Source organism: Cebidichthys violaceus, unplaced genomic scaffold (genome assembly GCF_023349555.1).
Source record: "Cebidichthys violaceus isolate CVI_PGR_0920_01 unplaced genomic scaffold, fCebVio1.0.p SCAF_36, whole genome shotgun sequence".
NCBI classification, from domain to species: Eukaryota; Metazoa; Chordata; class Actinopteri; order Perciformes; family Stichaeidae; genus Cebidichthys; species Cebidichthys violaceus.
Window position 1 is genome coordinate 1,102,291 of NW_027176550.1, and position 24,204 is coordinate 1,126,494.

The 24,204-nt window shown below is 42.1% G+C and overlaps 1 protein-coding gene across 1 annotated transcript in view; it reads left to right on the forward strand.

Annotated features, from left to right (window-relative positions):
* tmem104 (transmembrane protein 104) overlaps nt 1-24,204 on the forward strand; it is a 42,822-nt gene that overhangs the window by 2,424 nt on the left and 16,194 nt on the right. The window contains exons 5-7 of the mRNA XM_068725606.1: nt 1,353-1,534; nt 2,896-2,992; nt 23,584-23,677. Coding sequence (XP_068581707.1) covers nt 1,353-1,534; nt 2,896-2,992; nt 23,584-23,677 — 373 coding nt within the window. The remainder of the gene's footprint in view (nt 1-1,352; nt 1,535-2,895; nt 2,993-23,583; nt 23,678-24,204) is intronic.

Sequence of the window (24,204 nt, forward strand, 5' to 3'; positions counted from 1 at the left end):
TTAGGTTGCCAGATCCTTGTGTTTTAAACCTCCATCGCAAACTAATTCAGCTGTTTGATCGTCGCCATCGGCTCTTAATTCATAAGAAGACGCTGTGAATGTGTCACTTTTTATTCCTTTTTAATGGACTCCGTGCTCTAATCTCCTCGGCAGTAATGAATGAGCTGAAGGGGTCCGGTTTGGACGCTGTTAACCCCCTTCTGAGAATTCAAGAGCGCGGTGGATGTGCGGCGCTCTGTGATGATCTGACCGCCGGTTATAAGCCCTCCATCTTGTCCCGGTAAAGGGTCGGAGGAAGAAGAGAAGGGGGGGGGGGGGGCAGATGGTGCCGTTGTGGAGAGCAAAAGGCTGACGGGGGAAAAATCTCTTTCATGGAGGGATTAGTTTTTTTAATTAATGCTATTAATATTTTTCATTGGACCAAAGAGGAAGATGGGCCTCTGCTGTCCCAGAAAAGAGATGAGGGGGATGGATGGATGGAGGGAGGAGGATGGAGGGATGAGGATAGAGAGATGAGGGATGGGGATGGAGGGAGGAGGATGGAGGGAGGAAGATGAAGGGATGCGGATGGAGGGATGAGAATTGAGGGATGCGGATGGAGGGATGCGGATGGAGGAGGATGATGGAGGGATGAGGATGGAGGAAGGAGGATGGAGGGATGAGAATTGAGGGATGCGGATGGAGAGATGGGGATAGAGGGAGGTAGATGGAGGGATGGGGATGGAGGAGGAGGATGGAGGGATGTGGATGGAGGGATGGGGATAGAGGGATGAAGAGGGATAAGGATGGAGGATTGAGGGATGGGGATGGAGGAGGAGGATGGAAGGATGTGGATGGAGGGATGAGGATGGAGGGATGGGGATAGAGGGATGAAGAGGGATAAGGATGGAGGGATGAGGATTGAGGGATGGGGATGGAGGAGGAGGATGGAAGGATGTGGATGGAGGGATGAGGATGGAGGGATGGGGATAGAGGGATGAAGAGGGATAAGGATGGAGGGATGAGGATTGAGGGATGGGGATGGAGGAGGAGGATGGAAGGATGTGGATGGAGGGATGAGGATGGAGAGATGCGGTGAGAAGGAGGAGATGTGGGTGATATTTTTAATAGTTTGACAGATGGTCCATTAACCATATATCATGATTAAGCACTGATGAAAAGATGAAGGACGTGTTTGCTCTTCACCTCTTTTCACCATTTATCTGTCAATTAAGCCCTTTTGGGGGGGGGGGGGGTTTGCAGGACCTTTTCTCCAGAGACGAGGAAGAAGCTTTTTTAAGGATCATTCATTGTCATTATGCCACAGCGACGGTTGCACAACAGAATGTAGATGTGAACAGCTGCGATAAAAGAATTCTAAACGCGTCAAAACATCCGAATACAAACTCTGTATCACTCCTGTGTTTCTTCTTTTCTACATCTGTTGTCTTTCAGTCGGCGTCAACATGTTCTACATCTGCATCATCGTCTACCTGTACGGAGACATGGCCATCTACGCTGCAGCTGTGCCGATATCTCTGATGGAAGTCGCCTGGTAAGACCAGTAAACGTCTCATTCACGCGTTTAATACGAACGTCTCCTTTTTAAGAACGTTTGGAACGTTTGCTACTTTTCCGTTTGGGCTCGTTGGAGCACATCCGTCTTCATCTCACCGGCCCGTTGCTCCTTTAGTGACCTTCTGAACGTCACATTCAGACAATAAGGCTTCGCCGTCGGAGGCCTTCAGGCCCGCTGACCTCTTACCGGAGCTGCTGGCGTCTTCAGTCGTGTCCTCTTGCTTCCAGACACATTTTTATTGCTCGTCCGGACCGGACCGAGTGAGAAAAATGTATTTCATGTAGTTAGAGGCTTCAGATCCTGGAGCACAGAAATAACCATAACTCCTTTTTCTACTGAGATGATTTGAGAACAGTTGAAGCTTCTGATCGGGATGTTTTTGACTGGTTCAGACAGTTTCTAAAATGTTTTAAATAAACTATGATAACTGTCATCATTTATATTTTACAGGTCTGTACCGAATGTCATTTTAACTTTTTAATTCAAAGCTTCTGTTGAGTTTCTATGTTGTGTTTTTAAACGGCTAAACTCAAGATTTACGTCTTTCTTTCTTTCTTTCTTTCTTCTGTTGTCATTGCTACTCGTCTGCTGCAGTGCTAATAACAAAATGTTAATATTTAACATCACGATGATAACAGAGAGAGTTGTGGGCAACAGGAAGTAGGGATGTCCCAATTCAACTATCTGCTTTTATTCTCTATTTTCCTAGATAATCCAGCTGCACAGTAGACACTACAAGCACATTAAAGTTGTTAAGATCAATATAATGTGTATGTATTTGCAATTCAATTGCTTTGCATAAAGAAGAACAACCTGCATCCAAGCTGTTCCTTAATGTTTTTACCAAATGACAAATCTCTGTATTCATATTGGTTCTGTCGTTGTCCTGAGGGGGTTTCTCTCTCCTTTGAGTTAACGGAATGAACTCTATTAGGTCTGGAGACCAAGATCTCTCTTCAATCTCACCGGCTTAGTGTAGGAGGACCAAAACTCAGAGACAAAAGATGCATTTTTTTTAAAGCCGCACTTCACCATTTAAACTCCAGACTTCCAGATTCATGTTCTGGTTCAACCTCAGCTGAGATCTGATCTTTCATCAGGACACTTTTACTTTACCCTCAATAAGTGATTGACAAAACGTCCAGTGTCCTTCATCTCCTGTTCCAGTATGTTAATGTTTAAATACAGTCACAGAGTAAACCTCTAATCCTTGTTGTGTCAGAGCACGACGTCATCCTGTTGGATTCTCTTCCTCTGTGCTCCGAAAACCAAAAACGAACGCTTCCAGCAAGAATAAGTGTGAGACGCTGATCTCCGTCTTGTTCCTTGTTGTGCAGTGGAAACCACTCCTGCAGCGCTGGAAGTGTGAAGTACAACGACACGGATCCGTGCTGGGGCTCCGTGACCAGGAAAGACGCGTACCGGGTGTTTCTGGTGAGTCAACCGGGACCTCCCGTACTTTTTGCACACCGCTCCCGGGTCACTCCGCTCTAGTTAGAAGACCCCCGTTAGACCCGGGCCCTGATGCGGGACCACGTACTACTTTATGTCTCTATATAGGTCCTCTTGACTCGTTCACACAGACGAAGCTGACAGCTTCTGCTGCTCGTTTCTCTCGGGGGATTCTTTTCTTTTGACTCAAACAGTTCATGTCTTCGGATGTCGTGGCTTCCTCTCTGTCCTCTCGAGTCCCTCCCTCTCTCAAACTCTCCCACCTCTGCAGCCTGACAGGAAGTGTGTGTGTGTGTGTGTGTGTGTGTGTGTGTGTGTGTGTGTGTGTGTGTGTGTGTGTGTGTGTGTGTGTGTGTGTGTGTGTGTGTGTGTGTGTGTGTGTGTGTGTGTGTGTGTGTGTCCTTGAAGTCTTAAGTGAGCCAAACCCTGATTTTTTTTTTTTTTTTTTTTTCCACTTGAGCTTTAACTTTGCTCAGCGACAGTGATAGATGTGCTGATCTCCTCCTGCCGCTTCTCTTTCATTTTTAATAGAACGAGCGGACCTCGAATAATCTTCCAATAAAGGAACTTCCCCCCCCCTTTACCTCCTAATGGGATAATCCTCCTGCTGTATGTAAGCAAAGTGAAATGATGCCGATTTGTAATCTCCGCTCAATTTGTTTACACTTGCATTTTTGCAGATTAATTTCATCAGTTTCATCACGACCGCTCGGGGAAATAGATATGTAACACTGAAGAATATTATTATGACAAGTAGGGATGCACTGATCTGACCTTTCACTCCAACTATAGATATACTTAATTATATTTATTTATGTTTCAAAATCACTGTCCGAACAAAGAAATACGGAAACTTCATGGATCTGCTTTTTAAAAGAAAGTTGACTTCTCGTTATCCAATCGACCAAAAGTCTCTTTTTCTCAGCAAATCAGACGCCAGTCAATCAGTTAGACTCATTGATTTCCATCCATTAATCCATTAATCTGAACAGCAATGTGATCAATCAGGCCAAAAGTCCTACAGAGAGATGAAACCTGTTTCTGTACCTTTGGCTTGATTCGGCCTCTTTGCTTTGAAAGGAGAAGTCTGGTTCTCAGATTTCGTGAAAGGTGACTTGTTGTTGGAAGACTTGAGAGAGAATTGGAGAGGAGGTCCGGTGTCGTAAGAGTTTGTTGTGTTTAGTGTTCTCTAAAAGAGTTTCATTCTTGTCACTCTAGAAACCGTTAGATAAGAAGTGGACGTAGTCACCGTGACGTCCCATTGGTTTATGGACTACGATTTTCAAGCCGAGAGTTTGGTATTTTACCCGTGGCCATCTTTGTTTTTTGGCCGTGGCCATCTTTGTTTTTTTTGGATCCAGATGTGACGTTGAGATCTTGTCCATATAATTGAACTGATTTCGACAATGTAGATGCAACAGAACGAGACTTTGTTTAGACAGCTGTCGTTCTCCTTCAATACCGGACCAATCGCTTCGACACAAAAACATACCAACGTTTCCGTTTTAACGTTAAATGAGGGCCACAAACGTTACGTCATCACACGGCGACATCTTGATTTAAATGCTCGGCTGCAGCTTCGGTCGATTGTTGAAGAACTTTAGTCGTTGATTCGTCATTTTGTTTCGTCACGATATTTTTATCCTGTAAATGGTCTTTTTCTTTCTTCTGGTCGACCTTTCCTTTAATAAATAACTAAAAGAAGTCATTGAGCTGCGATGAAACATTCAGGCGTACCCGTTAGCGTCCGGTACAGAGATGAAGATTCTCTTCTGTGTGGCGTCACCGGGTCAGAGGATCCGGCCTGGAGACCCACTGCCCATGACTCTGAATGATGAGTTTAAATAATTGACTGCTTCTCATCAGCTGGGCTCTTCCCCCGGTGGAGAGAGAGAGATCAAAAACCTGCCCCACCCATAATCCACCTGGGCTCCTTTTTTTTGTATTCTCTGTGTTCGGGAGCTCGTCTTCTTCCACAGCGTTGAACGCTCCATCTTCACAGAGGTGCAACGTTTCCTAAAGGGGGTCGGTCAGTGAAGCCAGGCTCACAATGGCTCTAAATAGACTTTAAAAACAAAAAAATAGACGATAAATTTGAAGCAGGGTTCTTCTTGGGAACATCGAACCGTTTCTGACTTTAAAAAAAGAGTTCATGATCTTTTTTTTTTAGTGTCCTAATATTTCACTCACATTCAATTCAGCGTAAGAAAACTGGGATTCTTTCATGGTGTCAAATCAATTTGAATATGGCAAGTTATATTTTTGCAAATTTTTTTTAAGAGAATTATATCAAGCAAGTATAAATGCCCAATCAGCATGTTTAGAACCCAGACATTAAGGTCAGAAACACAGAAAACAGGCCAGCAAACAATCAATAGCACATATATTTAAAATGTTTCTGCACAAAATAGAAAATTTCATTTTCTTTGAATCTTATCTTTTTGGAAACTCGGTATACCAAAACATCGTCCGTGTCCACGCCTATAGAAAACCCTGACGACGGTTTTCTAAGGAAATCTCAAGTAGACAAATGGAAATTCATAGTATTCTCAATTAAATACTAATGTAGAAATACAAAAGGCCCTTTATTAAGTAGCAGTTTCTCTCTTTTTCTACATTTCAGCATTCTGTCGTCATTTTTATATTCTGTTGTTTTCATTAACAGATGAATTAATAGATGCCACTTTAGCGCCAAATAATTCTACTTGACACTGGAGACGTTACTGCAGCCATAACATTTTCAGAGTTTGGCAAATGAGGAGAGATTAAAGAGCAGCCTGATTATGTTGTTGGTCTAAAGAGCTTTAATCCCTGCGTGGGTGATTGAGACGGACGGACGGACAGACAGTGTAAAGTTTCATCTACTTTTCTAATTTCTTTAAAGAAACACTCACAAAATGACCATTTCTTTAACAATTGCGCACCCCGTGTTACCGTGAATTCTTAAAGAAAACGGCTGCATAATGAACAAAAACAGAGAAAAGTCTTAATGAATGGAAGTAAACGGAGGCCTGAATTTAACAACGGCAAAACATCTGTTTATCAAAGACTCATCTATCCAGACAACTTGTATTATTCTGCAAGAGTCGCATGAGAGTTTCTAAATAGATGTTTTAATATAGCTTTGATGTTAATTGTTGCCTCCATTTACTTCCATTCATCAAGGCTTTTTCTCCGTTTTTTGTTTTCTTCGCCAGAAAAACACAAGTTTTCTTAAAGAATTAAAGGAAACACTGGGTGAGTATTTGACACACAAATGATCATTTTGGGGGGGTGAATTATTCCTTTAGGTTCTTGCCATTGACCACATTTGTCGGTGTCCCTTAGATTTTTATGTGCGAACCTCTTCAAGAGTTTTTGATTTGCTCAGCAGCGATTGGGGTTGAACAACAGATTGCTGGTTATTATTTTTAAGTTGGAGAACATCTGTCCCTGTACAGATGACGAGACCTTCACCGGCAACACTTCTAGCCGACACTTAAGGAAACGAGGAGGGATGAGGGGAAGTTTGGCTCACTTTTAAAGATGATTTCTAACCCTTTTTGTGTTTTTTGTTTTTTTATTCAACCTGTTGCGGACAGTTTCTTGAACCGCGTGTTGTTGTCTACAGCTCGCCTGACCCTTCGTTTCCCACTTCAACACCTGGAGGGCCCGTTTGAATTTAGTGTGTCTTCAGGCGTCCCACTTTTTTTTTTTTTTTTTAGCTCCACACCTCGGGCTCCTTTCCTTCATCGTGTGTCAGTCACATCAGCTCAGTGTCAGTCTTGACATTGACACTCGGCCTATAGGGGAAACCGGGGTGTGTGTGTGTTTCCACAGAGTTCAATTCTGCATCACCTGGAGGGGGAATTTAGATACTGTTGTAGAAAATAAAAGTAAGGAATGTGTATATATATATATATATATATATATATATATCGATGGTCCGTACACTTAAAATCCCTTAAGTTCAATTAATTTTCACGTCCACAAGTGACCCATAGACGAACGCAAACACTCCTTTATTACTGATTCCATTCTGTGTTTTGTTAGGAAGTTAAAACAATTATTTTATATTGCTGTGAAAACATCTCCTTAAAACAATTTTAAGTTTCTTGCCTCAAACTACATCTTAAAAAATTGGATTATAACACATCTAAATGTTAAATTTTACCTTAGCACAGTATTTTTCTTGAACGTTTTTTGAACGTATCACAGTGTAAATCAATAGCACCTCCCGTTAGCGTAGCTCTTTGCAGGAGTCTGCTGCTTACCGGCTGCTAACAGCTAACGTTAACTAGCTCTCCTGCCGATTTCAACACAGATTTGTGGTTCACAATGGGACGTTTTGGTCGTCGCCATCTTGGCTTTTTACAACCAGTGAACAGGAAGTGACCATATTTGGACTGAGGAGGAGTGAAGTAGAGACGCCGTATACGTCTCTGGTAGAGACCTGTCAATCACTGTGTAGCCCCGCCCCTAAATCATCCCCTGCTTCATGGTCTGTTTGACTCTAAATGGAGCATAATGTACTAAATGAACATCATGCTGTATTGAAGAAGACTGTAAACTAGAGATTGAGACCATAAACTCATGTTTACAATGTTTACTGAGGGAATAAATCAAGAGAGAAGTAGAGTCATTTTAGACTAGACTTCTATACAACCAGAGGAGTCGCCCCCTGGTGGACACTAGAGAGAATGCAGCTTTAAGACATGAAGCATCGGCTTCACTCTTCAGAACCGGAGTAAAATACATGCAAACATATTAATGTTTATGAAACACTGCAGTATCGTCGTGCTCGGTTTCACCTCAGCTTCTAAAGGCCACAAACCTCCACATGAGGAAGTTTTAACGCACATCAAAGTCTCGTTATAGTGGGCGTTGTCATTTTCATAAAGACCTCGGTGCTGAATCCACAAAGAGACTAATTACTCGGCGATAATGGACCCGAAGCGTCCCCCGGTTGATGTGTCATGAGGTCACATCTCCGACTCAATCAGTATTGACTTTACGCCGTCAGCAGTCGGCCACTTTTCCTCCTCCGAGCTCCAGAAAGCTCTTAAGAACATCAATCGGCCGTGATTTTTTTTTTTTGCTGTTGTGGCTGATTGATTCTCGTGTCCGCTGCCCGAGTGGACCGGCCGGAAAGGCTTTTCTCCACATATCTACCGTATTTGTTGGCTTTCGTGGGGGTGTGAAAAAAAAAAAAAGAAAAAAAAAGGGAGATGATGGAGGAACGTTGCGTAACCGGGCGCTCGGTGTTGATTCCCCCCCCCCCCCCTTTTTGATTGAAAAGATTAACAGTGCTGTCCTTCTGGGTGTTAGTTCAGCTCCAGCAGAGATTCCTGAGACCTCAATTAAACTCCCCTGTCCTTGATTGTCCCCTGCTAAAGTTTTCTTTTTGGTGGTGGGGGTGTTTGTCACAGTGGTCAGCCAAGCAGCGGTCGGTGTCCTCCGCCCTGCTGGTACGGCCCGGTACAATTCTTTTTTTTTTTAAACGGCTGATGTATTTGTTCTCCCAGCATGTGGGGGAAAAGTGATGGAAAATCGATGCAGCGTTTGAGCTCAGAGACGCGCTTTGTGCTTGCGCTGCATTGTTCACGCCGCTCATCTTCATGCAGATGTTTCAGTTATAACGCGTTTCTATCGAGCCAGGAAAACGTCCGTCTCGCGTGTTGAAAGCAGAGTTCGTTTGAAGCGCAGGTGAAGTCGCTGCTCGTCCCCTACGGGTTCAGAAAGGACCCGCCGTGCCGCTTCCCCCTCGATACGGAGCTGATCGATTCATTAACTGACTAATAAAGATTCATTGCGAGAAGGAATCTTCGGCGTCCTTGATGGCCGGTGAAGGCCTCCTGCCATCTTTTCACCGCAGTGTTTGAACCTGTTGCACATTAAAGGAGCACATTTATGGAAGCAGATGCTGAACCAGGACCAACTTTGTATCAGTGGAAACTTTGTTTTCATAGTTTTGATAATGCTCTGATATGATTACATACTGTAGGTTTAAACTGCTTTCTGTTAGTGACATGTGTGATGCTCCTTCTTCGATGTGCAACAGACTATTTGAACTACCATAAACTAAAATCATAATATCACCGTATTTACCGAGTTACTTGCAGCAAAGTTCAAGGCAAGAAGCACAGAGTAGGAGGACAATCGGACAGTTCCTCCAGGTTGAAGGTGCATCAAATGTTGGTAATAAATCAATAATGAAAAGTACGGTAAGTTGAAACAGGAAGGCGCTCTGTGCGGTGGACGGTTCGGGTCATAATTTGACCTTAAATCTGTCAAACCTAAGAGTTTAAAAACTGATCGTTTGTTTCTCTTCCTGTCGAACAATAAAAATAAGATCAAAGATGTATCGTCAAATAAAAAAAACATAATATCAATTGCAATACCAATATTCCATGCATATTGTTAGTTTTACAATAGTTTGATTATTTATTTTTTATGCTTTTTGAACTGAAGCCTCTTGTTGTTTCATTGTCCCTCTTTTTGCTGCAGTAATCCTGCAGATTTCCCCGCTGTGGGACCAATAAAGGATGATTTTATCTTACATTTGGAACATCTTAGGGCTTGCGTCCAGATATCGACTTCTTCTGTCAGAAAAGCTTCTCTCTGTTATCTATTTGTGCGACTATATATTAGTTTTTTCTCCATGAGCACCAACCGGAGGCTTCATACGTCGTATAGCTTTGTCACCACTCGATCTGTCTCCACAATTTAAAAAATGGCGCTCAGAAAAGGGCACTTTGTGGCCCTTATTCAGCCTTCACAGATAAGCCTGTTTGCCTACAGATAACACTAATAATGCGTCCTTAAGTTGTGAACTGTGGCTCCTCTTGGGGATGTTTCACATCACTGTCCAGTGAGGAGGCGTTCGCTGTGGCGGAGCTGCAGGGAGACGACGGTACAGATGGTTTAATGGAGATTATCGCAGCGGGAAGAAGTGTAGAAGCTGCTATCCACACGAGTGGGGAGGGGGGGGGGGGACCACTCCATGTAACAGCAGGAAGCTGTATTGGGGGGGGGGGCTGGCGCTGGGATGACGGGTGATGTGGGAGCAGTTATCAAGGAGAAGCAGAGGTCTCTGTGGAGCTCAAGCTGCCCCGTTTTGTTGCAGCCGGATACAAAGTGAATGATTCATTATGAGGACTTGTTTGTGTTAGATAAGAAGAAGCTCGTACATCATGCTTTTATTAAACGGAGCATGCTGATGTTCTATCAGATATCACTTCTGCTGTAGCGTCTTCAAGGGCGGTGTGTGTGTGTGTGTGTGTGTGTGTGTGTGTGTGTGTGTGTGTGTGTGTGTGTGTGTGTGTGTGTGTGTGTGTGTGTGTGTGTGTGTGTGTGTGTGTGTGTGTTGGGCTATTTTTCTACTCTGTTGATAGGAGCATGTTGTATCAATGATCTCAGGATGAAACACCTGGTTTTATGACACAATGTGTTTCTGCAGCTTTACAAACTGAACCCTCTGAAATGATCATAGAGTTGAATCAACCTCCGTATGAACAAGATAACCTTTGTGTTGTTTTATGCAGCTTTAGTTTGAGCTAGATGCTGAACTGTTGATGCATTTATTCACTGTGATCTCACTCAATGGATCCTCATACAAGGGTTTGTACGATAGCTTGGGAGAAGTTACTCCTCATTTTTCGTACGTTTTCCTCCAAAATCCAGCAACACTTGTCAATTTACGCTCATTACGTGAATACGATCTTTTCAAAATAAACCTCTTCAAAAATACTTTAGGAAAAGATCGTGCAATACTTCGTTAGGTTTAGGAAAAAAACGCTAAACACTTAGGTGTCCGAAAAGATCGGAAAATACTTAGTTAGGTTTTGGAAGAGATCGTGAAATTGAAATACTTCGTTAGGTTTAGAAAAAGATCGTGAAATACTTCGTTAGGTTTAGAAAAAGATCGTGAAATAATAAAAGATCGTGAAATACTTTGTTAGGTTTAATAAAAGATCGTGAAATACTTCGTTAGGTTTAGGAAAGGATCGTGAAATAATAAAAGATTGTGAAATAATAAAAGATCGTGAAATAATAAAAGATCGTGAAATACTTCGTTAGGTTTAGTAAAAGATCGTGAAATAATAAAAGATCGTGAAATACTTCGTTAGGTTTAGGAAAAGATTGTGAAATAATAAAAGATCGTGAAATACTTCGTTAAATTTAGGAAAAGATTGTGAAATACTTTGTTAGGTTTAGGAAAAGATCGTGAAATACTTTGTAATTGTAGTTTTTCTAATTGTTCTGTTCTGTTTCCACCTGTGAAACATACATTGTGTGACTATTATTCCACGTGACACAGTTGTTTGTGAGTCCTTTGTCCTTGGAGTGTAAAATAAAGTTAACGTCTTCATTGGTCCACATTACTGCTTTATATACGTCCTTCCTTTGTGATTTACTTCTTTTATTTCTTTTGGAATGAGCGAGAGCACGGAGGGGAAGACGAATCTACATGCTGAGTGTGAAGCTGGTGATCTGGTACAAGGACGTTTCAGAGTGACGCAACCGCCTCACTCTCTGAAGCCAAATGAAATGTACAGCAGCTTCACGGCCTCGTTTGAAATGCAGACGGGTTAACAGCGGCTGTCCACACCTGAGATCTGGAGTGACCTTGAGCTCATTACGCGTTAGTGGGTTCTTATGGTGCCGACGGTCACGACGGTCCACTTGATAAGGAATAAAGGAAATTGATATGGCATTAAAACAAATTTAAATTGTATTTACACTGTAGTTAAATTTAAAAAAAAAAACCCAACATGAATTGTTACCTTTTTGAAGCAAATATTTAATACATCCATGTTGAAACTGAATTTAAATATCTAGGTCCAATGTCTTTTTGCAGCGTTTTTAACCTAAATCAGGTGAAATTAAAGGCTTTAATGTCATCCTTTTATTTGTTCTGAAGGTTTATCATCAGTGTAATTTGGGTGGAAAGTGTCCCGTAGTGTAATGCATCTCCCTCCTCCTCCTCCTCCGTCTCTCTTTACAGTAGTCGAGGTTATCGTCCTATTAAACCACACAAATTATCGTTTCTCATCCCCTCCCTGAGATTTGTTCCAGAGCCCGTCATAAATCCTCACTGTGTGTTGTTGCTCATTATTTTTACCGAGGTACGGTGTGTAATCGTTTCTTTTTTGAGGAACAGAACTGAACATTATGAGTTTTAATTAGGCGAATGTCTTGGAAAGAGGAGCTTGTTCAAAGTCATAAAGTCTGCAGCAAGTAGCTCCTCAGTGTTTGACAAGTTACTGTCCTTTTCCTTTTTAATAGGAATGAATGCATGTTTTAAATACAGCTGTGACATATTATTAAGCAAAGTAGTAATTATGAGTTTGTCAATTATTTGGTCTGTGAATTATGAACAGTCCTCAAGTTTTAGTTGTTACATGATAGTTTTGAAAGTCAATTAGTTTTTATTTTATCTTGTTTTTGACGTTTCGATTTAATGTTGGTTTAGGTTTACTTGGTGTCAGAGTGCGTTTGCTAGTTTCAGTTTCCCAGAAAGGTTTAGTTTATATTTTTATATATTTATTTTTGGCCTTGGTTAGGTATAATATCTCAGAAGTATGTTGCTACATACAGGATACATACTTGTACATGGTTGGAGAACTATGCACGGATGGCTATAATGTTTAAATCTTTTTATTTGGGAATCAGCTTGAGTCCTTTTTCACTACCAAAGAAAACTTGTAACCTGCAACTCAACCTGACTCCAGTTGGTTAAACCATTCTAAGATCTGATCGACTACAATATCTAAATAATTATTTCAAGTCGGTTCGGTTTCTGCGGTTCAACGTCACAAGAGTTGATGGGAATCTCCTTTTATCGGCAGAGATATATTAGAACAAAAAGTTAATTTCTATTTCATTTTTTGTTACTTTTGTTTGTTTGTTTAGTTTATTTATTTAAAAAAGGTTTTCTTTTTTATTTATTTTCTGTTTACAACATTTTTAAAGCATATTGTCGTTATAATTTCAGTTATGATGATAACTTATCTGCACTCAAACAGGCTGCAAGGGGTTCACAAATATAAGTATCTCAAACATGCGCCGTGTTCACAGAACAGAGGTTACGATGTGTAACCTCTGTTCCTCATTCTTAGTCTTTCTTCCTGATCTTTAGCTTCATTCTCATTCTGAGCTTGTAAACAAGCTTCTAAAAGGTGAGAGCTCTCTGCCGAAAAAGACATTTTATTGTTATTAAAGCCATAAAAAAAAAAACACACTAATCAACCAATATGTGATTAACGTTTGAACTGGAGCTCTGACCCAAACTCATTCATTCGGTTATATTGTACACTGACAGTGATGGGAATTGGAAACCCTCCAGTCTGCACTCACTGAAGTTGAATGCACTCTAAAGGAATGTTATCCACTGTTCTGTTTTTAACATCGTGGCCTCAGTCAGACGTGAACCTCCCCAAAAAAAAGAAAAACCCTGCCAGCCTTTGTTTCATTCTCATCACATCTCTTATTCTCGGCCGGTCCCACACGATGATACGTTCTCCTTGCATCTCTGCACTCTCTTCATCCTTCCTTTAGTCCGAGTTGTCTTCCTTCCCCTCATTAGGAGTCCTTTCTTTAATCGCGTGGAGACGTGGAGGTCTCCGGGGCCGCGCCGTGTACCTAATTAACAGCACAGGCTTCTGCGTTGGACGTGTTTCAAATGAGATGAAAGAGGCTTTGAGAGTTTGTCCATAGATGTTCTTAAATCCATTTGAAATGAGTTTATTCTCATACTGTGTCTATTATTGCCAGTCTAGTATTATTGTTAATATTACTTTACATATCAGATAAGTAGAATTCCAGTCAGAAATCCAGCCCGACCACTGTTGCTACGCTGTGTAGTGCGGTTGACGTGGTGTTCATGGTGTTAAATGTAAATGATGGTATATTGTACGGCCAAGGCGAGGTATTATTTTATTTTATTTTTAATACTTGTGTCAATATGATACCTGATTTTTTAATAGTAATTATATAACTGTCCTTTTTCTATTATTTTATATAATTATTTTTTGTGTGTTGTTTGTAATTCTCATTTTAGCCACAAGAGGGTGAAGTGCACCACTACTCCATGTTTTAAATATAACTGTGTTTTCTTCTAGGTGAGTTTTGAATCTCTTAACATAAGGTACGTAGATAGTTAGCAAGTTATATAACTTAAAACACAGCTGTAAGAAAACATGAATGCTTTTAGAAGTGGTGCACTTCAGCCTCTTGTGGCCGAAGTGAGTATTACAATAACACATCATTATGATAACAAATAAAAAAAATGTTAAGCTGTTTTAGCAGATACTAAAAACAATTGTACGTCATTAACACAGGTGAGAATACAATTTAAATCAGATTGAAAAGAATATTTTTTTTTTGTTCTCTTTTTCCACCTTTGGTCTACCGTACCTTCAAGAGCTTGGCCTACATAAAATAGTCTAAAATTGGAATTCGTTCATGTATTGATGTTTGAGATACCCGTCATCTATCAAAAAAAAAGAACAATACACTTTAGGTGCTGAAGGTTCCTGAAGTCCGCTTCAGTTGTCTTTTTAGATGCAAGTCATATACAACAAGAGGGAGAGAGAGAGACGGCATTAATTATTCATTCTTGAGTGTGTGTGTGTGTGTGTGTGTGTGTGTGTGTGTGTGTGTGAGTTGAATTTATGTAGCTGGGCGACCCAGAGGGGTGGGAAGCAGCTGACAGAGTCGGCCACATAAGAGATGGATGGAGAGGCTTCTGCCGGCAGCAGATAAGCCTCAGTCATACGGTGTCATCTCATAAAACACATCAATATTCAGACACATTCACAGAAATTAGCATAACATTGACCCCGAACAATTCGTTAATAATATTTATAATTGAGTTTTACTAGCTTTAGGCTTTTTCTACGTTTTGTTTTTTTTTCCTGAGTCAGCATAAATTGCATTCCAGCTTTGCCCGGCAAACACTCAAACTGTCAAAGCTGTGAAATGACACCTGGACTGATTTGTAAAAACCTCCGCAGACACTGAAGGAATCGCAGCAAATGCAGCCAATTTACAGAAAAAGAAGCTTCTGTCTGCCCTCTGTTGCTGCTGTTGACTTTGACTCTTCTGCTCTGCGGTGTGTCGTAACCCAGAAAACCCAAACATGGTCCCAAAAAATGAGTCCATAGAAAATCTTTTTCCGACGGTCCCTGAACGCTTCCAGAAAGAAATCAGCCAAAACGAAGCTTAAAATTGTTCTATTTCATCCAAAACGTTTTATTCTACATGTGCTCATTTAAAACCTCGCCCCAAATAAAGCGTTCACTTTAACCAGATTCTGTAAAAAACATAAAATTCTGAGCTCATCAGCGCAACTAAGAAGCCGTGATTGATTCACCTGAGACCAACAGTCACGTGACAACAAATCAGAGAATCTTTTTACATAAACTCACCCACGAGGTATTTTGTCCCGATGAAGACATACACTTGCGTTGCTTTTAATAACTGAATCATTTCGTCATCCGCTCTTTTATTTATATATATATATATATATATATGCTAACTTTGCTTCTGATGGAGGTGTTTTTTTGGTGATTAATGAGGCTGAAGGTAGGACTCTCTTTCATCCTGACACACGTATAGTTCCAATATGGTTTTAACTGCGTCGTGTTGCCTCCGAGGCATCAACCACCACCACCTCCCCCAAAATCATGTTCATCTTCGTCTTACCTCGCTCTCCTCCCTGCTGCCTGTGTGTTCAGTGAATCAGTTGACTTGTTATTGCTATCATATGAGCGTCTATGTGTGTGTGTGTGTATATCTGTCGGGGCTTTTATGGCCTATTTTATGCCGTTTTTTTTTTTTTATTCCATACCAGTACGGTCAGGTTTCCCCCAAAGTCTTTCATCATACATGTCACCACCGAGGCAATGAATTGCCTCGTAGTATCCAATATTCCTGTGTGTCGCGTATGTGATATAGTTGAAGGTGTGTGTGTGTGTTTTTTTTTTTTTTTTTTTTTCTGAGCGTCATGCACGTTTGTGCATCATTAAGATGAAATATTGTCTGGGAATGGAAGTAATCCGTCTTGTTTGTGCTTTGATTCCCACACACGTGCTCCACATAGAGAGCCATCGGATTCTTGGTTCATTTGTCTCTGTTGATTAGTTTCCATCAGTCCTTTTTGTAAAGCAAAGCAGATTGTGGATGTGCACGAGGAATGTGAGTTCTATCTTCATTTCTGTCACACGTTCCCACGTTCAAGGTCTCAACTGGAGGTCTTAATTACAGCTGAATGATGCATGAAGTTGTAGAGGTCTTGAGTTATTGCGGGTCTTTTCTTTTATTCCAGGAAGCAGCACAGATCTGTTTCAACTGTCTGTCTGTGAATGAATCACTGCTGGCCATTTTTATATGTTTTTAAGCGTCTCAAAAAAAAACCTTGTCTTGCATTTAAAAACCGTCTCGTTAATTACAGAATGATAGATGAGTAAAAAGAACGTGACGCGCAGGGTTTCATAGTGGAGGCGTATAAATAACAATCACCTCTCACGGATACAGGAGAACATAATCAAACCTTTATGAAATATAACATCAAGCTTCAGGGGGAATTGAGGCTTCCCTCAATGAGCAGAATATTTACTCTAAAGTTTTATTCTCCTTTTCTTCACAAATCCGTAACAATCACAATAATCTACAATAATAATAATAATAAAGGAAAAAGTGGACGAGTGACGACCGTCAGTTCCACTGTTTTCTAGTTTGCAATCTGTTTGGAATAAAGATTAACATCAGAAACAAATGGCTGGGGATCTTGGGACTGAAGGGATTGTGAATCGTAATCCTTGCTCTTGTTTTATTCTGTGTGTGTGTGTGTGTGTGTGTGTGTGGTGGGGGGGATTATCAGGGTCCAGGCTGGAGCACCGCATGGAACCACCAGGACACTTATGATCCCCCCAGCGTGACCTCGTGGACTTTTAACCATTAATGGTTCTTCTCACCAAACTGAGCGGTGATTTCACAAATATCTCCGGCTCACGCGGCTCTCTGGGAGATATAAAATAGAGCGACAGTGACGCGAGGACATCTGTGCCGACCCCCAAAGATGCCGATTAATTACTTAAATAGGGTGGACGGACGGTCAGGGGGTTGACTTATGTAGCAGCCCAACTGTGATGGATGGGGAAAACGTGGCTCAGGAGAAATGCTCACATATGCGGCGATTAACGGGACCGGTGGATTGAGTGACGCAACGCAAATGCCAATTAACTGCTTTCCCCGTACTCTCTGGACTCCCTCATCCGCACAAAGCCAAAACACCGGCTCCTCGTGGACTTTGAACGTGATTGACAGCCACAGCTCGGGGGTTTTCCACCATTATTGAGATCATTCACCATACCTAAACCCCGTTTAATCTCTTATTCCCAAATTATAACTTTGCAGCATCACAGGCGGCGCTGGGAAAGTTGCAGAAAAGTGATGGTGTGTTGTTACTTTGTTTCCTCTTAAGACAGAGAAGCTGACAGGAAGTTAGAGGAAAGAGATTCGGGGGTTGTCGTGTACCCGGCTGGACCAGAACTAGAGTTCTTGCGGTTGGTGTCCGAAACTTTTTTTTAGTCCCGTTTTGCAACCTCTTTGTAAATCTATCTGAAAACGATGCTCTCCTTATGAAACACCACAGGTTTCCACATTCACACCTGGAAGCTGCCGAGTTCAAACATCAACATGCAATTCAAGCAATAAAGATGTTGATTTGTACTTTTGTTCCTCAATAAAGTAAAAGTATCTTTTATCCGATTACCTGATTCATTGATGGAATAATAGAAGAGATGTTTTTACAATACTTTTTTGTCTCGGTTAAATGTTTTGTGGCATGTCTCACACGTTTGGTCGCTATGTGAAAGTCCAATTATACCATCAACTGTGTATTTGTACTTTTCATTGGTTCCAATACAAACCGTTTGAATGGAGGTCCTGAAATTTGGGTTAAAAATCACCCCAGAACGTCAAATTGGACCGATTTGAGAAATTGTTGATTGTTCTGCTTTCTGCAAAGGACTGCAGGTTAAACAAGAATCTTTCTTTTTCTTGTCTTGGTGTTTGCTGATGCACCTTCGGTCTGTAACGGGACAGATCTCCGTGTTTGGTCACCTTTTGCGGTTGCTTGTCTGCTGAAAGTCTCGTCTCATACGGAGGAAGAGAAACGGACGATTCTTAAGAGAGTCTTTTGTTGTCAAACGGAAAACGCTGATAGTTGATGAGTGTGCTGCTCTGGAGGAGCAAAAAAAGAGGAGAGAACGGAGAGCAAGGTGTCCGGCCACAATTGATTCATGACACTTTCCTCCTGACAGAATCCGTTTTTGTTTATTGAGACATTTATTAAACCGGGCGTGAAACGTAAGCAGTTTCTGTCGCGAGGAAGCAAAAAAAAAAAAATGAAATCTGTGCGTCGGCCTTGAGAGCGAGATGAAATTGCTACAACAGCGTGATCAAAGTATTAAATGAATAAATGCATTGGAACCAAGTGTCATTCAATCTGTCCACGTTATGACATTCTAGTTATATTCATATCTGGTTCAGCTGTCGGCAGTTTTTTATTTCTGCTGCTCCACAGATACTGGTCCCAAAGCCTCTACTGTGAAACATTAATGTGAAAACATCTGTTAGAAATCAACGAGCAAAGTTAGCCTCATAATGACTGATATTTAGGAAAAGGATCTCTTTGTTCTGGAGGTTTGCATATATCTGTATGCAGCTTCATTTTTATATATTTGGCTCATAAATGTGTCAAAAACAAATTTCATTTTTAATTGCAGCAGCCAGTGAACAGGAAGTGACCATATCTGGACTGAGAAGGAGTGACGTAGAGATACGTCTCTGGTAGAGACCTGTCAATCAGCGTGTAGCACCGCCCCTAAATCATCCCCTGCTTTATGGTCTGTTTGACTCTAAATGGAGCATAATGTACTAAATGAACATCATGCTGTAGTGAAGAAGACTGTAAACTAGAGATTGAGACCATAAACTCATGTTTACAATGTTTACTGAGGGAATAAATCAAGAGAGAAGTAGAGTCATTTTAGACTAGACTTCTATACAACCAGAGGAGTCGCCCCCTGGTGGACACTAGAGAGAATGCAGCTTTAACACGTGAAGCATCGGCTTCACTCGGTTGCAGGACTAAATGTTGGCACCTAAAGGCGCCCTAACACAGCTTAATATAAGGCCATTTCAAATCAAGGCCACTGTTTGAGGATAAATAGTGCGCATCATGAAGTTCACCTAGTTTTATCTTAAGCCGTCTAATCTGGACTGGATCCACTTTTTTATGCATCCTGCTTCGTCCCTCATGACCAAAACAAACAGAGTGCAAAGCTTCTTTTTGTTAAGGTGGAATGGTGACCATGCCAGTCTTTCTTCCTGCTGTGTGGGAGTCCATGCTTCCTCTGATGTTTGGTTTATGCCCCTTATTTGCCAAGTTAATGGACTATCTTGATGGTTTCACATGTTTTAGTCCATTAACTTCAAGTCACATAGCATTAGTGCCAGTACACCACGGTTTTATAAATCGGCATAAAAAGGAAGGTTAGCTTTGCAAAATGGTGCTCAGTACGGGTGTTTGTGAGATAAAGTTATCCAGACAAAACACACAAATGTTGGAACCGAAGAGAGAAATAACGATGAGGATTTTAAGAGTCCCTCTACGATTAAAATGTAGTCTTGTATTTGTGTGTAGAACCTCTATCTGCTCCTGTTTGGCTCCCCACTTCTCACTTAACACTACTTGACTCGTGGCAGCAGGCGGACCGATCCATCGAGGCGGCCGTGGGGAGATGAACCTCTTCCCTGTGATGGATTTGTCTCCTCTGTTGCTCTTTGATTGTGAGAGACACTTCCTGGTAGGCGATAGTTTGGACCCTTATCTACCAGAATACCTAGAACACATGCCACACGTGTCTTTTGTTGGAGAGCCGATCGTAGCTTTCTCTCTACAGAAGCTGTTGCGGTTTAGTTCTTTAGAATCTTGTGTTGCTCTTGATGCAGTTGAGCAGTCCAGTGTCCTCAGGCCATTGTTGGGTATGGTGGTGGTGGGGGGGGGGAGGGCTGCAGACTTGATTCATGAGCGGTTCAGAATCTGTTCATCGGCCGTGAACCCTCGGGGGTGTTTCCATCTCTGCCACACCAGGCTGAGCGTTGACCCGACATTAAGGTCCGTCCATTTGAGCCGATGTGAGGCTGTTGAGAGCTTCAGGAATAGACTCTTAGAGCTCGTTGACCAGTTCAGTTCCTCCTGATCCGACACAGGTCTGAAGAGCTTTGTACGTGTTGCGGAAGACGACAAGCAGACCGCTTTTAAAATGCTTGTTTTCTCAATAGATCTTGGGTCGATTGTTGACGTCGTAGCTGCTCCATCAGCATTCAAAATAACGTCGTATCGGCGTAAATACGGCAGCGTCGTCATCGTATCGCGTCGCGTTTCAACGGGCGGTCAAGCCGTCCGTCACTCGTATCTCTATCGTCAAACCGGCCAATGCTACTACCGTAGTGCCCCCATATTCTAACATTTACGGTAAATACATTCAGTAAGAAGAACCGAGCTGACCGGGAGACGAACTTGGCAAAGCTAGAATAAGTGACTGTGTCCGGTGTTTAAAATAAAGTGTATATACAAAATGCCTAAATGGAAATAAGATGAATTGGATTATATTCACCAGAAGTATGAAGAATGTCAGCTGTGTCCACTGAATTGTGAGATAAATGTCTTTTATTCTTTGGTTTTTGGGTTGCTGGAGAACATTTTAATAAGTAATTCTTGACAATGACTGATATATTTGATGACTACTTACATGCTGAAAGTAAAAAAAAAAATGGACTCCTGAATTATTTTGTGGAACGTGGTCATTAGAGGTAGAAGTATTCCTCAGTAAACTATTATATTCACGTGTGAAATGTATGTTTGACACATGAATACATCTTAATTTGGTCCCAGGTCGATGTCGTTGCTGTAGTTTACGTTACAAGAACCGACTGTGCAGAACCATCGGGGTTCTGAAACAGCGCTGTCCGTCATTAATTTCCCGTCCTACCTTCAGCCTCGTCTCTCTTCATCATCGCTCCTTCATCACCTGAAGGCGTTTGCAGATTTATGCTTTTGGCTCGGCTCGAGCTTTGGCTGCACTTTTGCCCGAGAAGACAGCTAGACAGCTGGTAGTACTTTTATTTATATATATATATATATATATATATATATATATATATATATATATAGACACACAGGTATCATCAGGATTCAGCAGAATTAAAGGCTACGATCACCCCCCCCCCCCCCCCCACAGGTCCTCCAGATGTTCACCTGTACATCTGGAGGTAATAACAGACTCTAGCTGTGTCTGATGCTTTATTAGTTCAAACACAATAGAATCTGTGTGGAGCTGTTTGATACTTTTAAAATATTGTTTTACGTCTTTAAGATATTATGATTATTTAATACTAGCGAGCCCTGTGACCCCTGACCTACTGTACGCTTAGTAAGACTGAAAGTACAATGTATATATATATATATATATATATATATATAATGAATATATATCACAGTGATGATGCTGACATGCTGGTGTTTAGCAGGCACCATGTTCACCATGTTTACTGAACTATTACCGTAGTTATGAGTTTATGCCCCCCCCCCCAAAAAACAAACAAACAAACAAAAAAGTGAGTTGAATGGAGTCGTTTAGTAGAAAAGCAGCTTTAGTGTGTGTGTGTGTGTGTGTGTGTGTGTGTGTGTGTGTGTGTGTTTCTGCATGGATCTCTGTTTGAAACCCTCACATGAAATGGAACACGAGTGACTTCCCCTGAGATCACATGTCACTCAAAGTGTGCAGTCAGACCTGAGCGTGAGGAGGAGGAAGGTGAAGGGGAGACAGGAGGAGGAGGAAGAAGAAGGGTGAAGGGGAGACAGGAGGAGGAGGAAGGTGAAGAGGAGGAAGGTGAAGGGGAGACAGGAGGAGGAAGAAGAAGAAGGGTGAAGGGGAGACAGGAGGAGGAAGGAGAAGAAGAGGAGGAGGAGGAAGGTGAAGGGGAGACAGGAGGAAGGAGAAGAAGAAGAGGAGGAAGGTGAAGGGGAGACAGGAGGAGGAAGAAGAAGAAGGGTGAAGGGGAGACAGGAGGAGGAAGGAGAAGAAGAGGAGGAGGAGGAAGGTGAAGGGGAGACAGGAGGAGGAAGGTGAAGGGGAGACAGGAGGAAGGAGAAGAAGAAGAAGAGGAGGAAGGTGAAGGGGAGACAGGAGGAGGAAGAAGAAGAAGGGTGAAGGGGAGACAGGAGGAGGAAGGAGAAGAAGAGGAGGAGGAGGAAGGTGAAGGGGAGACAGGAGGAAGGAGAAGAAGAAGAGGAGGAAGGTGAAGGGGAGACAGGAGGAGGAAGAAGAAGAAGGGTGAAGGGGAGACAGGAGGAGGAAGGAGAAGAAGAAGAGGAGGAAGGTGAAGGGGAGACAGGAGGAGGAGGAAGGTGAAGGGGAGACAGGAGGAAGAAGAAGAAGGGTGAAGGGGAGACAGGAGGAGGAAGGAGAAGAAGAAGAGGAGGAAGGTGAAGGGGAGACAGGAGGAGGAGGAAGGAGAAGAAGAGGAGAGAGGAAAGAGGAAGGAGGAGGAGAAAGGGGAGACAGGAGGAAGAGAGAGGGAGGAAGAAGAATAGGAGGAGGAGAAGAAGAGAGGAGTAATGAGAGGAGAAGAAGAGAGGAGTAATAAGAAGAGGAGGAGAAGAGAGGAGTAATAAGAGAAGGAAGAGGAGGAGGAGGAGGAGGAGGAAGAAGAAGAGGAGGGAGGAGGAGGAGAGAGGATAAGGAGGAGAAGGAAGAAGAAAAAGAAGAGGAGGAAAGAGGAAGTAGAGAGGAGAGAGAGGAGGAGGAGGAAGAAGAAAAAGAAGAGGAGGAGAGAGGATAAGGAGGAGGAGCTGATGGAATGGGACTACAGTAGCCTCTCCTGATTGCGTCTCCTGATAAGGAGGAGTATCTGAGAGGCGATCAGAGGAGAGGCTTCAGCTGATCGACCCGTTTATCTCACGTCTCTCTGATGGGACTCTTTGACAGCAGATGTGTCTCTGCTGGCGTCTCAAAATGAACAAAAAGTGGGATGATGCCACAGTGTGGCGTCTTTCCAACGTGTCGATTGTTGTTCATCCTTTAAAGAGTAAAAAAGTTAAAAAAAATGTCTTTGAACGACTTGTTTTTTTGCGATAAAACCCCCAAAATGTCGTATATCTCTTTAAAAGGAACTCAAACGGAAACAATGAATATATATTGATATAGACCTGAGAAAAAGAGCAGATTCTCTCATTAAAGAAGCTGAAACGACACAACGTACAGGATTAATTGATTCTTGAAGTTATGTTTGAGAAAGGTGTTTATTAAAGATGAGGAGCTTCTCAAAGGTTGTGCAGATGTTCATCACTTCCTCAGCTTCTCCGTGAACCTGAGTCGCTCTGTGATCATCATGGTGTCTGGTGTATGTGTGTGTGTGTGTGTGTGTGTGTGTGTGTGTGTGTGTGTGTGTGTGTGTGTGTGTGTGTGTGTGTGTGTGTCGGTGTGTCGGTGATGAACTCCTCCTCTCCGTCTCTGCAGAGCGTCTTCACTCTTCTCTTGGGTCCGTTCACCTTCTTCAACGCCCAGAAGACCAAGTACCTCCAGATCCTCACCTCCCTGATGCGCTGGATCGGTAAGAATGAACTCACCTCTGTGACTTCTTACAACACTGGACTAAGATAACAGGACACAACAAAATACACGTTTATGAACAAAAGTATTACCTGTAAAAGAAGAAATACTGACGCTATAGTAGGATAACAATAAGGCAAATAAAGAATGTAAACAATCAACCAAAATAAAAACAGTAAAAACAAAAGAGGAAGAAATGATGAACACCACAGCCTAATAGACTAGAATAGGAAATTACTATTGAGAAGTCATATTATTATATAATAATCATAATGTTGAGATGTAATATTGAAGATGACGGTGATGATGGTTATTATTGTTGAAAGTGTCCGATGATTTAGCTGTCCTTCCTTCCTTCCTTCCTTCCTTCCTTCCTTCCTTCCTTCCTTTCACAAAATCCCTTTGGTTTCTTTCTGCCTCCTCCTTTTCTCCCAACGTATGTTTCCATTTTCTCCCCCTCCTCCCTCCTCCCTCCCTCCCTGTCTTCCTCCCTCACTCCTCATCTTCCTCCCTCACTCCTCATCTTCT